This window comes from Taudactylus pleione, unplaced genomic scaffold (genome assembly GCF_031769625.1).
Source record: "Taudactylus pleione unplaced genomic scaffold, aTauple2 ptg000103l, whole genome shotgun sequence".
NCBI lineage: Eukaryota > Metazoa > Chordata > Amphibia > Anura > Myobatrachidae > Taudactylus > Taudactylus pleione.
Window position 1 is genome coordinate 588,226 of NW_028284505.1, and position 15,840 is coordinate 604,065.

Below are 15,840 nucleotides of genomic sequence, written 5' to 3' on the forward strand. Positions count from 1 at the left end.
AGGCGTTCCCTTGTGAACGCCTCCGTTTGGGGCCTGCCCCACTGACATCACGAGTGATGTCAGTGGGAGAGATTTCGGCTCTGTTAGAGCCGAAATCTCTCTGGGGTTTGCGGCAACGAGACCCTACCACAAGGGTCTCGTCGCAAGCCCGATGGTCGCGATGGTCTTGACCACAGCTATGCGATGCTATGCGAGCAGCCAGGATGCCGTTCTAAAATAAATAATAAGTACGTCCCTGATTCAGAGCGAGCGCTCTGTCAGAGCGACCGACTCTGAATCAGGGCCACAGTTTTATTATAATAGTGCTAGGCTGAAAAAAAACAGTTGACTTTTTGATTGTGTCGACCAGCTAACTCTGTCGACCTAAATACATGTTTACAGAATGTCGACCTCTTTACTGTAGTCCTTTAATACCACACCCTGTAAAATGCCCCACCCTACCTCCCTGTGCTATAGCTTTTCTGATACAATGTTGCAGAGTTCTATATTAATTAGGGCACTAATAGTTGTACTCGATATTCCTAACATTCTGCCTGAAATAACGAAATCTTCTCCCCGTTTGCACATAACCCCTGACGCATAGATGCCGATTGGCTGTGGGTAGCGGCACTGTACTAATTTATGCCTTTAACCCAGGCTGCCAGAAGAACGCCACTTGCGTACGTAAATACGCAGAATGTTTATTGCCCAGAACTCAGCAGATGATTTGTGTGTTTTGTTTTCCTTAGTGGCATAAACAGCGTGCTGGACGCCAGATCAATCGGTATGAAGATTTTTGAAGACTACGCCAGTTCCTGGTACTGGATCTTAATGTAAGTAATATCCTCATTACGTTTCCGGAGCAGTTAGAAGCAGGATACGGCCCAATCTTAATGATCTCCAGGTTGTAACAGTTTCTCAAAATACAATTAGGAGAAGGGAGTTTTTTGATCTCAGAACAGTCATGTTTAACAAATCCGCTTTTATTATGTCAAGTTCTACGGCAAAGAGCAAATAATCTAATTTACTCAGAAAGCTGCGGAGCCGATAACTTATCTTTTAGACGCTGTAGACGACTTTTCCTAGATTGTCGTAATTCTAAACAAACACGCCGTCTTCTGAATTCAACCTAAGAGAGAAAAAACAAAAGCCTTTCCTAACGTGTTCTCCTCTATTCCTCCCGGCAGCGCCCTCTTTATTGCGATGGTCATCAGTCTCCTCTTTCTCATACTTCTAAGATTCACGGCTGGAGTATTTTTCTGGATTTTCATAGTTGGCGTGATTGGAGTTGTGGGGTATGGTAAGTGGTTTAAATCGGTGTGGCGCAAACTAAAAAAATATCCGCCCTTCCATTTCCATACACATACCGTATTCCGTATACCCCATACCGTATTCCGTATACCCTATACCGTAATCCGTATACCACATTTCCCATCAGTAGTATTTTAACGGAAACATTTTAGTAAACTTGCAGCCGTCAACCTTCTGGTAAAATGCACAATTAGAGTCAGATGCAGCGTAAGAGACCAGTCACGCCCGCCTTGCGTACACAGAAGGAAATGCGTATAACAGGCGGTTTTGCAGAGTTATCGTTACCAGTGCGCACTCGTGCCAGCGCTATCCTTGATCCATGAGATCTGTCTGCTCTGCCGTGTGATTAGATGCTCCTCTGTGGGTCTAGCCCCTCCCACCGCGGACGTACCTTCACATACAGTAGGCGCAGAGAAGTTGACCGAGCTGAAATAGTCTGTGCTGCTGTTTACATCTAATGCTCAGGTAAATTACTAAATACGCCCTGTAAAGCACGGTGTAATATTGCGGCACTATACAATACAAATACATCACATAATATTGAAAAGTTAGTTTCCACATATTGGAGTCACTAGTCATATCCTATTTTTAATATCAAGAAAATAAATATTTGCCTTAGTATCAATTATGTTAATTGCTTCCTTCACCTATATATCATGTGACCTTGTGAAGGACGTGTTACATGTGACTCGTGCTAATGGTGCCTAGGTTTGACCTTACAATGGCAAGGTCATAGAAGGACGGCATCTGTCAATCACCTCACTTAATAGTTAAACCCCCCCGTCAGCTTATCACTGCACACATCATGGGATTAGTTACACGGTGGGTGCCCCACATGCCTGACGTGGCCCCCTGTACATGTAGTGCTGCTGCTGTCAGTGATCTGTACTGTATGTGACTCGCCCTGTCCTCACCTCTAGGCATCTGGCACTGTTTCTGGGAATACGACAGCCTGAAGGGCGTACCTGGAGCCGACCTAACCATATATGACATTGGGCTGCAGACAGACTTCAGAGTCTACCTACAGCTGAGGGATACCTGGTTGGCGTTCAGTGAGTACCTTATTATTATTATTATCCTTTATATGGCGCCACAAAGGTTCCTTACACAGTACATAAATGAGCACACAAGAAAAACAGTTAATAGTACTACAAAACAATGCAGGACAAGGACAAGGTTTATATGGAATCGGTAAGAAATACCGCCGGCCGCATGGAAATCCCGATCGTCCTCAGGTAAGTAATAACTAACCTAATCCCCCTAACCCTCCTTAGGGGTGCCGAACCCTAACCTCCCCCCCAAGTGCCTAACCCTAATCCTCCCTGTAAGTGCCTAACCCTAACCCACCCCTTCCTCGCTGCCTAAACCTAAGTTCCCCCGGGGGGTGCCTAACCCTAACCATCCCTCCCCCTAGCCTAACCCTAACCCTCCCACGGGGGTGCCTAAACCTAAGTCCCCCCGGGTAACTCCCCGGGGTGATTCCCCGGCAATGTCCGGCTGACTCCTGAAGGTCAGGCCAGCCCTATGGTTCCTGTTTTCTTTCCCGTGAATGGGCCAGGGCTTTGGTGACGTGATTAGTATCATTGCGCAGCGTTGGACGGGTTCGGTATGTTTTGTCAACGTTTGTCATGTCGGAATGTTGACATGTAGCATGTCGACATTGACCAAAATGACATTCATCATGTCGACACTGATGAAATGTTAGAATGTCAACAAAACGTTCTTGGTGGTCTAGCAGTGACTTACCTGGTTCAGCAGGTCCGGTCCTCCAGCAGGGTTTCACTGGTCCGGCGGTCAGATGACTGTGACTCCTAGCAGTTCCTGCGGTGCTTCCGGTGGCTAAACCTAACCTCCTGTCCCAGAGCCTATCCTTAATCTTCCCCTAGTGCCTAACCCTACCTCTAGGGCCTAACCCTAATTCTTATTCTAGTGCCTATTCCTAATCCACCCTCTAGTGCCAAACCCTAATGCTCCCCCTAGTACCAAACCCTCAACCTGGCCTAGTGCCTAACCCTAACCTCCCCCTAGTGCCTAACCCTAATCCTCCCCCTAGTGCCTAACCCTAACCTCCCCCTAGTGCCTAACCCTAACCCTCCCCCTAGTGCCTTACCCTAACCTCCCCCTAGTGCCTTACCCTAACCTCCCCCTAGTGCCTAACCCTAATCCTCCCCCTAGTGCCTAACCCTAATCTCCCCCTAGTGCCTAACCCTAATCCTCCCCCTAGTGCCTAACCCTAACCTCCCCCTAGTGCCTTACCCTAACCTCCCCCTAGTGCCTAACTCTAACCTCCCCCTAGTGCCTAACTCTAACCTCCCCCTAGTGCATAACCCTAATCCCCCCTATTGCCTAACCCTAACCTCCCCCTAGTGCCTAACCCTAACCTCCCCCTAGTGCCTAACCCTAATCCTCCCCTAGTGCCTAACCCAAACCCTCCCCCTAGTGCCTAACCCTAACCTCCCCCTAGTGCCTAACCCTCCCCCTAGTGCCTAACCCTCCCCCTAGTGCCTAACCCTAACCTCCCCCTAGTGCCTAACCCTAACCCTCCCCCTAGTGCCTAACCCTAACCTCCCCCTAGTGCCTAACCCTAACCCTCCCCCTAGTGCCTAACCCTAACCTCCCCCTAGTGCCTAACCCTAATCCCCCCTAGTGCCTAACCCTAACCCTCCCCCTAGTGCCTAACACTAATCCTCCCCCTAGTGCCTAACACTAATCCACCCCCTAGTGCCTAACACTAATCCCCCCCCTAGTGCCTAATCATAATCCTCCCCCTATTGCCTAACTTTCACCTTCCCCCCTAGTGCAGGAGTCTTCAACCTCTAAGACAGTGTGGACCACATAAATAAATGAAACGAAGTCCGAGGGCCACTAAGATATACTTCGGTATTTAGACCCTGCCCCCTCCTCACACAATTATGTCCCATAACTGCTCCCTCCTACAATTTTAATTAGGTCCCAGAACGACTCCCCTCCTCCCACAATTATAATTATGCCCCATAACTGTCCCTCCTGCTCCATTAATTATGTCAGATAGTTGCCCCCATTCTCAAACAATTATGTCCCAAAACTGCCCCCCTCTGCAGTGCCCTCAGTAGTGCCCCTTATATAATGCCCCCAGTAGTAGTCCCCCCCATGCAGTGCCCCCAGTAGTAGTCCCCCCCATGCAGTGCCCCCAGTAGTAGTCCCCCCTATGCAGTGCCCCCAGTAGTGGTCCTCCCTATGCATTGCCCCTTATACAGTGCCCCAAGTAGTGCCCCCCCCCTATGCAGTGCCCCCAGTAGTGGCTCCCCTATGCAGTGCACCCAGTAGTGGTCCCCCTATGCAGAGTCCCCAGTAGTGCCCCTTATATAGTGCCCCCAGTATTGGTACCCCTATGCAGTGCCCCCAGTAGTGGTCCCCTCTATGCAGTGCCCCTAATACAGTGCCCCCAGTAGTAGTCCCCCCATGCAGTGCCCCCAGTAGTAATCCCCCCATGCAGTACCCCCAGTAGTAGTCCCCCCTATGCAGTGCCCCCAGTTGTGGTCCCCCCTATGCAGTATGCCCAGTAATGGTCCCCCTATGCAGTGCCCCCAGTAGTAGTCCCCCCTATGCAGTGCCCCTTACATATATAGGACAAAGACAAGAAGAAAAAAAAACACTTACCTGAATCCCCTGCTGCTGTCTTCTCCTCAGGTTCCTGACTCGCTCTGCACTATGGGAGAGACGTCATGATGTCTCTCCCATCACCCAATGCAGGAGCCGGAGCTCCAGCCCGGCTCCGGCCGTGGGTGTAGCTCTTATTGTCTGCTAATACAAACACACTGCTGCCGGGAAGTACGAGTGTACTACCCAGCGCCGGCGGTGGTGTTTGTTTCTGTGTAGTGCAGGCCACACTATACTAACCATCGGCAGTCCATGGGGAACAGCTCCCTGCCCTAGTGCATAACCCTAATTCTCCCCATAGTGTCTAATGCTAACCCTTCCCCTAGTGCCAAACCCTAATCCCCCCTAGCAGGGCCGGACTGGCCATCTGACACTTTTGGAAAATTCCAGAAGGGCTGATGGCCTGATGGGGCGGTCCGGACTGATACCCTTCCCGAGAAGCTCCGCCTCCCGGCGCACTGCTCAGCTGGGACACAGAGATGGGGGCTTTCGACGAGGCAGCCAAACCTCACCCCCGTGTGGTGAGACATGCTCTGCCCAATTAGACCACACCCTTTCCGCTAAAGGCACACCCCCTTATCGTGATCGACTATCAGGGACTTATGTCAAGGCTGTATTGCAATACCAGTCCGTCCCAGCCCTCTAGTACCTAACCCTAACCCTCCCCCTAGTGCAGGGACGGGGAGCCACAGGCCCGGGGGCCGTATAAAAGACCCACAGAATCATTTGGTCTGGCCCTCTGAGACACACCACTGCCCTTACAGCTCCCCGGAGGATCCTCAGGATGCTCCGGGCATTACTGTAATCACCAGCAATTGTGATCAACGTGTAATGTCACGTGGAGGGGGCGTGGCCTGCACCAGGCCTGCGAATAATGTTATGTATATCAAAATGGCTCTCAGCAGAAAAAAGGTTCCCCACCCCTGCCCTAGCGTGTAGCCCTAACACTCCATCTACTACTTAATCTTAACCTTTCCTTTAGTGCCTAACCCTAATCCTCCCCCTTTTACCTGACCCTCCCCCTAGTGCCTAACCCTCCCCCTTGTGTATAACCCTAACTCTCCCCCTAGTGCATAATCCTAACCCTCACCTCCTGCAGCCTAACCCTCACCTCCTGCAGCCTAACCCTCACCTCCTGCAGCCTTACCCTCATCTCCCGCAGCCTAACCCTCATCTCCCGCAGCCTAACCCTCACCTCCTGCAGCCTTACCCTCACCTCCCGCAGCCAAACCCTTACCTCCTGCAGCCAAACCCTTACCTCCTGCAGCCAAACCCTTACCTCCTGCAGCCTAACCCTCACCTCCTGCAGCCTAACCCTCACTTCTCCCAGCCTAACCCTCACCTCCTCCAGCCTAACCCTCACCTCCTGCAGCCTAACCCTCACCTCCTCTAGCCTAACCCTTACCTTCTCCAGCCTAACCCTCACCTCCTGCAGCCTAACCCTCACCTTCTGCAGCCTAACCGTCACCTCCTCTAGCCTAACCCTCACTTCCTCTAGCCTAACCCTCACCTCCTCTAGCCTAACCCTCACCTCCTCCAGCCTAACCCTCACCTCCTGCAGCCTAACCCTCACCTCCTGCAGCCTAACCCTCACCTCCTGCAGCCTAACCCTCACCTCCTCCAGCCTAACCCTCACCTCCTCCAGCCTAACCCTCACCTCCTGCAGCCAACCCCATACCTCCCGCAGCCTAACCCTCACCTCCTGCATCCTAACCCTCACCTCACCGCAGCCTAACCCTCCCCCTAGTGCCTAACCCTTACCTCCTGCAGCCTAACCCTCAACTCCTGTAGCCTAACCCTTACCTCCTGCATCCTAACCCTTACCTCCCGCATCCTAACCCTCACCTCCCGCAACCTAACCCTCACCTCCCGCAGCCTAACCCTCACCTCCTGCATCCTAACCCTCACCTCCCGCATCCTAACCCTCACCTCCCGCAACCTAACCCTCACCTCCTGCATCCTAACCCTGACCTCCTCCAGCCTAACCCTCACCTCCTGCATCCTAACCCTCACCTCCTGCAGCCTAACCCTCACCTCCTCTAGCCTAACCCTCACTTCCTCTAGCCTAACCCTCATCTCCTCCAGCCTAACCCTCACCTCCTGCAGCCTAACCCTCACCTCCTGCAGCCTAACCCTCACCTCCTCCAGCCTAACCCTCACCTCCTCCAGCCTAACCCTCACCTCCTGCAGCCTAACCCTCACCTCCTCCAGCCTAACTCTCACCTCCTCCAGCCTAACCCTCACCTCCTGCAGCCTACCCCATACCTCCCGCAGCCTAACCCTCACCTCCTGCATCCTAACCCTCACCTCACCTCACCGCAGCCTAACCCTCCCCCTAGTGCCTAACCCTTACCTCCTGCAGCCTAACCCTCAACTCCTGTAGCCTAACCCTTACCTCCTGCAGCCTAACCCTTACCTCCTGCATCCTAACCCTCACCTCCCGCATCCTAACCCTCACCTCCCGCATCCTAACCCTCACCTCCCGCATCCTAACCCTCACCTCCCGCATCCTAACCCTCACCTCCAGCATTCTAACCCTCACCTCACCGCAGCCTAACCCTCCCCCTAGTGCCTAACCCTCACCTCACCGCAGCCTAACCCTCACCTCCTGCAGCCTAACCCTTACCTCCTGCAGCCTAACCCTTACCTCCTGCAGCCTAACCCTCACCTCCAGCATCCTAACCCTCACCTCCTGCAGCCTAACCCTCACCTCCTGCAGCCTAACCCTCACCTCCTCCAGCCTAACCCTCACCTCCCACAGCCTAACCCTCACCTCCTCCAGCCTAACCCTCACCTCCTCCAGCCTAACCCTCACCTCCTGCAGCCAACCCCATACCTCCTGCATCCTAACCCTTACCTCCCGCATCCTAACCCTCACCTCCCGCAACCTAACCCTCACCTCCCGCAGCCTAACCCTCACCTCCTGCATCCTAACCCTCACCTCCCGCATCCTAACCCTCACCTCCCGCATCCTAACCCTCACCTCCCGCAACCTAACCCTCACCTCCTGCATCCTAACCCTGACCTCCTCCAGCCTAACCCTCACCTCCTGCATCCTAACCCTCACCTCCTGCAGCCTAACCCTCACCTCCTCTAGCCTAACCCTCACTTCCTCTAGCCTAACCCTCATCTCCTCCAGCCTAACCCTCACCTCCTGCAGCCTAACCCTCACCTCCTCCAGCCTAACCCTCACCTCCTCCAGCCTAACCCTCACCTCCTCCAGCCTAACCCTCACCTCCTGCAGCCTAACCCTCACCTCCTCCAGCCTAACTCTCACCTCCTCCAGCCTAACCCTCACCTCCTGCAGCCTACCCCATACCTCCCGCAGCCTAACCCTCACCTCCTGCATCCTAACCCTCACCTCACCGCAGCCTAACCCTCCCCCTAGTGCCTAACCCTTACCTCCTGCAGCCTAACCCTCAACTCCTGTAGCCTAACCCTTACCTCCTGCAGCCTAACCCTTACCTCCTGCATCCTAACCCTCACCTCCCGCAACCTAACCCTCACCTCCCGCAGCCTAACCCTCACCTCCCGCATCCTAACCCTCACCTCCCGCATCCTAACCCTCACCTCCAGCATCCTAACCCTCACCTCACCGCAGCCTAACCCTCCCCCTAGCGCCTAACCCTCACCTCACCGCAGCCTAACCCTCACCTCCTGCAGCCTAACCCTTACCTCCTGCAGCCTAACCCTTACCTCCTGCAGCCTAACCCTCACCTCCAGCATCCTAACCCTCACCTCCTGCAGCCTAACCCTCACCTCCTGCAGCCTAACCCTCACCTCCTCCAGCCTAACCCTCACCTCCCACAGCCTAACCCTCACCTCCTCCAGCCTAACCCTCACCTCCTCCAGCCTAACCCTCACCTCCTCCAGCCTAACCCTCACCTCCTCCAGCCTAACCCTCACCTCCTGCAGCCTAACCCTCACCTCCAGCATCCTAACCCTCACCTCACCGCAGCCTAACCCTCCCCCTAGTGCCTAGCCCTCACCTCCTGCAGCCTAACCCTCACCTCCTCCAGCCTAACCCTCACCTCCTCCAGCCTAACCCTCACCTCCTCCAGCCTAACCCTCACCTCCTGCAGCCTAACCCTCACCTCCTCCAGCCTAACCCTCACCTCCCACAGCCTATCCCTCACCTCCTCCAGCCTAACCCTCACCTCCTCCAGCCTAACCCTCACCTCACCGCAGCCTAACCCTCCCCCTAGTGCCTAACCCTCACCTCACCGCAGCCTAACCCTCCCCCTAGTGCCTAACCCTAATGATAACATCCCAAAAAGTTGAACTGACCTGATGAGATGAATTGTACCATTATGGCCTCCACTCCTTTTGCACGATTATACAAATTTGCGTCACCATGTTCTTTTCGTCCTTGTACCTCCCTTCTGGGATCTCCCGGAGGGAAATACAAAAGGCAGGTAACTATGTACTATAGCCTATAGTCACACCGCCCGAATCACTAGCCAAACGCAGAGTTCAGCCTTATTACTGATTGCACTATAAATTCAGCTTCTGTCTCGCTGACAGGCCCATAACTAGGGGTGTGTGACCGGTGCTGCCACACGGAGTGCAAGTCTCGGTGGGTGGTATCGCCTCTGCCCAACGGCCCTTGCTTCTGGCTAGCAGGGTGCCAGGAACATCACCCTGCAGCCAGGCGCACTGCTGCTGCACCTACGGTCCATCCTTTAGATGCTCCAGGCAGGCACCCTGTACAGCCGATCGGAGCGTCCTCAGGACACCCAGGTCAGCGCTGCACTTACCGGTGAACGCAATGTCAGAAGCTCAGGGGGGCGTTTCAGCCCTGTTACTGCGCTGCTCACTGAAATTCCATCTGTTCTGTAATATCCGAACCTATTAGACTGACAGAGTCTGACCTGTGCTGATAACGAGCCAGAAATGTGAGAGAGATGATTGTGCATCTAATAAACCTGTCCTGTCTCTTACACAGTGATCATTCTCTGTATTGTGGAAGTTGTCATCATTCTCATGCTGATCTTCTTAAGAAACAGAATCCAAATTGCAATCGCACTGTTGCAGGAGGGAAGCAGGTAATTCACCCTGATATATGGGAGCAGTTGTAAAAAGTCTTTATTTAAATTAATATCGCAATGTCAGTAGGGTTACCCTTGTCTGGTGACACCCAGGTCTGTTTGCAGAGTTTGCTCTGGATGTTTTTTGCACTGTGCGTGCTCCGGAACAGAGTGCACGCAAGAACGGGCAATGCACAATCGTACGCATTTGAATTGAAGAGACAGAACTGGGCTATAACTGAGCGTTCTCGCATAAGCAAAGTCGGCACAACTGCGGCCATGCAGAGCTTGACGGACGAGTAAGTGCGCATTAGGAGGCGTATAGCGTAGGTATAAGTATGAACTTAATGATGACTTGTAGCAAACCAGCCATACGCATAGGGGCAGCGGCATCGGGGGAATGTGCACATTTTCTCTCTGTGCGCAGTTCTGGAGCCGGATTTCCTTTCAGCTCTGCATTAGACGTTTCATTGTCTTTTCTTACAATGTTGTGTTTGGGCTGACGGATGCCCCTCCCCCATATGAATCGCTGCTGGTCTGTATAAAAGGCATAACATCGAAAGAGGGTCTGCGGCCTGGAGACCCTGAAATGTGAAATCTTCGCACCTCATTAAATTATCTCTTCCTGCAAAAAAAAATGTCGGTTTTGCACGTCTGTACAATACAAGGTGCAATCCTGTACCCTATACACATTTAGCAAGGAACTCCAGGCCGGCCCCGCTATTGAAATCGGCAGAAGAGAAATTATATTCCCTTACAGTGGCTACTATCATGATGTTACCAGCTAAACTAGGTGCATGCAAGTACCTGCATTGGGACAAACGTTGGATTGCCTATACGTTACTCCGCATGACAATGGCCTATGAGATAAGTGATAAACCAGCACATCCCTCATCACGCTGCCGGCACACAGTTCACAGCTTGACTTTTCTTTTTCTTGCTAAAACAAAGCAGCTTTTCAAGTGCAATATTTGTTTTCAAATTAGGGCAGACAAAAAAAATGTTGCAGTGGTGTAAAATACTCGTCCTACAAATTAACAGCTTAGTGCTATGGACCTGATTCAGACCCGCTCGCTAAGGCACGATCGTGCGCTCTGAGCGATTTTCGCCCTTCTGCGCATGCGTATAATTCGCAGATGCGGGTGCGCAAGCCATTCGTTGCGATCTGATTTTGGTTGGTCGTAAGCCACTATCAGGTCGCTGCTTTGAGTGACCGATAGCGCCGTTTGTGGGTGGTAACGGGAAGGTGCTTGTGAACGGGGGAGTGGATGTGCGAACGCAGGCGTGTCAGGCCGCCAAAACGCCGTTTAAAGGGCGTGCATAATTAGCAAAGTAGCGTCATTGTACACGTCACCTGCATGTATTTCAGCCAGCACTGATCGCTGTGCTTGCGGCGGGGAAAGGCAACCCCAAGGGCTGCGAACAGCTCCGATGGCTCACGATGGTCCTGATTAATCCTTCATTTCCCAGAGATGACGTCTGTTGCGAGTGGCAAGGGGGCGTCTTCAGACATTTGCGAGCGCACTTTGCTGTAGTTCGCTAAAACATAGTGGACGTTCTTACGTGACGCAGTGCGAGCGTTAATTTAAATATCCGGCCCCTTTTTGTCAGCGAGCGATCGCATCTTGCGAACGGGTCTGAATGAGCCCCTATATTCATAATCTATACTGAAAATACACGTCACCACATGATGGCGCTGTTTAGGTTCATGTTCAGAACATTACAGCAGGACCTTTAACATAACTGTGAGGCAGTAATATGTTGTAAGCCAGTGGTTCCCAAACTTTTTTAAATCACGGCACCCCAGAGTATCGGCATTGTTTTTACGGCACCCTAGAGTATCGACATTGTTTTTACGGCACCCCAGAGTATCGGCATTGTTTTTACGGCACCCCAGAGTATCGGCATTGTTTTTACGGCACCCTAGAGTAGCGGCATTGTTTTTACGGCACCCCAGAGTATCGGCATTGTTTTTACGGCACCCCAGAGTATCGGCATTGTTTTTACGGCACCCCAGAGTATCTGCATTGTTTTTACGGCACCCTAGAGTATCGGCATTGTTTTTACGGCACCCCAGACTATCGGCATTGTTTTTACGGCACCCTAGAGTATCGGCATTGTTTTTACGGCACCCTAGAGTATCGGCATTGTTTTTACGGCACCCTAGAGTATCGGCATTGTTTTTACGGCACCCCAGAGTATCGGCATTGTTTTTACGGCACCCTAGAGTATCGGCATTGTTTTTACGGCACCCTAGAGTATCGGCATTGTTTTTACGGCACCCCAGAGTATCGGCATTGTTTTTACGGCACCCCAGAGTATCGGCATTGTTTTTACGGCACCCCTAAGCCAAAAGTTTGTTATTGAGAAATTCAGAATAAAATGTAGTGAAGTAGTAAAGTGAAGTAAGTTGTGATGACCTGTTATTCTTAGGCTCAGTTATGTGGTTGTGGACATTTTTGTGCATCTGCTTGTCCACATATTTACATTACATTGGCCATAAATAATTTGACTTGGTGCTGGACCAACAACCTGAGGTACCCCTGCAAGTGTCCCGAGGCACCCCAGGATGCCACGGCGCACAGTTTGAGAACCACTGTTGTAAGCAATAAAAAATAAAATAAAAGCCAAATTGAGTGTTGATAACTTTTATATTATTTAGGAATGTACTTTTCCTAAAATATGGAAGTGTGCGTGAGCTGCTGGTTCTATAGACTGCATTCAATTCCACGGTGACCCAATTCCAATCCCTTGGAAGTGCTCCCATAAAATCACGCTATTCCTGGTATTGGGCGTCCACATGAAAACGCTCATTGGTGGCGAGCGGAGAGACCTCATCTTAAACACCACTCTCTGGGAATTCAAATGTTTCTGACTCCTTAAATATTGCTGAGTTTATCCTCATTTATGTCCCAAATTAATCACAAGAACATCAGGACTGTCTGTTTTATTTTTCTTTCGATTACACTGGTATGAAGCGCGTCTAGAAATACGCGGCTAGTGCAGCCGGAAGGTGCAAAATTTTCCCTTGAAATGTATACGCGGATTTCTGACTGGCTGGGCAAATCAGGTCTCTGTGAGGGAGAAGACGGCCGCAGGCCCACGCATACAATGGAGAAAGAACGTCACCCTTATCTGTGTCTTATATTACATCTGCCGGCTCATTTATATATCTTCAAAGTGAATCTTAGTTTTCCACTTCTGTGTAAAAGGAATCGCTCTTATGCAGGAGCGCACCGGAACCACCCGGCTCCTCCCTTGTGTCCCTAATCTGCTCTTGTGCAGGAGCGCACCGGAACCACCCGGCTCCTCCCTTGTGTCCCTAATCTGCTCTTGTGCAGGAGCGCACCGGAACCACCCGGCTCCTCCCTTGTGCACCTAATCTGCTCTTATGCAGGAGCGCCACGGAACCACCCGGCTCCTCCCTTGTGCACCTAATCTGCTCTTATGCAGGAGCACACCGGATCCACCCGGTTTCTCCCTTGTGCCCCAATCTGCTCTTATGCAGGAGCGCACCGGATCCACCCGGCTCCTCCCTTGTGCCCCTAATCTGCTCTTATGCAGGAGCGCACCGGATCCACCCGGCTCCTCCCTTGTGCCCCTAATCTGCTCTTATGCAGGAGCGCATCGGATCCACCCGGCTCCTCCCTTGTGCCCCTAATTTGCTCTTATGCAGGAGTGCACCGGATCCACCCGGCTCCTCCCTTGTGCACCTAATCTGCTCTTATGCAGGAGTGCACCGAATCCACCCGGCTCCTCCCTTGTGCCCCTAATCTGCACTTAAGCAGGAGTGCACCGGAACCACCCGGCTCCTCCCTTGTGCACCTAATCTGCTCTTATGCAGGAGTGCACCGGATCCACCCGGCTCCTCCCTTGTGTACCTAATCTGCTCTTATGCAGGAGCGCACCAGATCCACCCGGCTCCTCCCTTGTGCACCCCCACAGAACTGGCCGCCTTGGTCTGCCAAAGCTACGCTGATGTCTGGTGCAAAAAGACTGTGTAGTGCAAACTGGATTTATGCTAGTTGTAGAAAGTATCGTTTTGAAGGTCTTAGATTAGAAGTACTGGAAAATAGCCTGTATCCGCCCATATACGGACTTGTAGGCAGACGTCATCGGCTGCACGTGCGCATGGCTTACCACAGGTCACCATCTCTCGTCTGTACTTGCACTTGCACTAGTACAATAGATACGCCTACTAGCTGGCCTATTTTCACTTACGTGCTGGCGTTCATGGCCGGCGGTTGCGTGAAAACGCCCTCAATGAACACTGAACGCCTCTTCCCACTCCATTTGCGCCACTTCGGTTATAAGGATCATTGCGCCCAACTTGCATATGACTGCATAGTCGTAATTGCATTTTCTGAGAGTGTGCATAGCGAATTTACAAAAGATACGTCACACAAAAGGGGCGTACGTTCAACTATGTGTCTATAACATCTACAAATGATGAGACGGAGGACCAAGTTAATCAGCACGCCATGCCACGTTCCATAATATTCCTTCAAGAATGCCCATAAGCTACACATACTGGTGGCAGACATATTGGGCTATCAATTCACTAATAATCTAACAACATGACTGAGGCACGAGGCACAACATTTCTAGTAAGGTAGACTCTTTAGTGTTGCCCCAGCACACAAAATGGCTGCCTCCTCCGTACATGACTTGCTCACATTACAGCTAGCGGTTGCCTGGGATACGTGCCGCAGTAATATGGCGGCCTGTTCATCTCTAGCTCTGGTACTCAGGAACGCTACAATAAATGGAATGAAGGGGGTTCTGTGTAACAATGTAACATTTTATTTTACAGGGCTATCGGGCACATCATGTCCACTCTGTTTTACCCGATCATCACGTTCATCCTGATCTCCATCTGTATCTCGTACTGGGCTGTCACCGCTGTGTATCCTTTATGTCACCTACGTGTTCCGCACCTGTCACATTACAGACTAGATGGGGGGCGCTATGGGAGTGATGGCGCATAATGATGGGATTTATCCTTAACGCTCAGCGTAAAGATTCCTGGCCACGTCTGGGGATGCTGTATATAAAATTATGGCGAACAAGACCCTCTGCCAGCACGCAGACGCCGTCTGCACCCCTGAAGTAAGTCATGGCACCGGTGTTGTATTGCGTTCGGGCTCCGCAGCGGTTTATGGCCCGAGTCAGGACTGTGTATTATACATCCGCCAACTTGGGACCTGCCTGAAACAGCATATAAAATAGTTTTATGTTATTTGTATCCATTTTACTGTTTGTTTCTTTTAAATTAATTTCTTTGCTACATTTGGTCTTTACAAACCACTTTCCGATGACGATAATAAAGTTTTTTTTTTTTTCGTTTTAGCACAGGGTAGCATGGGTACAATTATTGATAATATTTTGCTATATCTGGAGACCTCAGCAATGGCCTTTTAACCCATTCCAATCTGGCGTCTGCCCTAGTGTCAACGCTAAATCCATCTCTACTCCTACTGTGCCGGCTGGGGCTGAAACAGGACCAAATCTGATACAGTCCATTAATTTCTCTCTTGCTCTGGCAAGCAGAAAAGCAATGCAGCTATCCAGCATGCTGAAAGGGGGCGGGTACAAGGACATGGACACGCCCCCTTCAGCGGCACAGTCTACAAAAGGGGCTCGATGTTCACAAGTGGCATGGCCACGCCTCCATATGCTTCATCAAGTGTGTCCCTCCCCCTCCCCTCCTTGTTACCAGGACCTGACATTTCTAAGGGGGTCCCTGGAGATATCCTGCTAAATTAAATGTTAAGTAATGTCTCCCAATCTATAGTATTGCCCAATGCAGCAACATTCGTCCATCCGTCTTACCTACTTCAGTGTAGTGCTGGGAGTTGTGGTTCATCTGCAGTGATTTCCATTG

General features: G+C 51.5%; 1 protein-coding gene across 5 annotated transcripts in view; it reads left to right on the forward strand.

The window, feature by feature from the left end:
- SLC44A5 (solute carrier family 44 member 5) overlaps window positions 1-15,840 on the forward strand; it is a 233,355-nt gene that overhangs the window by 167,528 nt on the left and 49,987 nt on the right. For all 5 annotated transcript variants that reach the window (XM_088470760.1, XM_088470761.1, XM_088470764.1 and 2 more), the window contains 6 exons: window positions 729-812; window positions 1,167-1,279; window positions 2,211-2,342; window positions 9,875-9,974; window positions 14,770-14,862; window positions 14,978-15,065. In XM_088470760.1, the coding sequence (XP_088326886.1) occupies window positions 729-812; window positions 1,167-1,279; window positions 2,211-2,342; window positions 9,875-9,974; window positions 14,770-14,862; window positions 14,978-15,065 (610 nt within the window). The remainder of the gene's footprint in view (window positions 1-728; window positions 813-1,166; window positions 1,280-2,210; window positions 2,343-9,874; window positions 9,975-14,769; window positions 14,863-14,977; window positions 15,066-15,840) is intronic.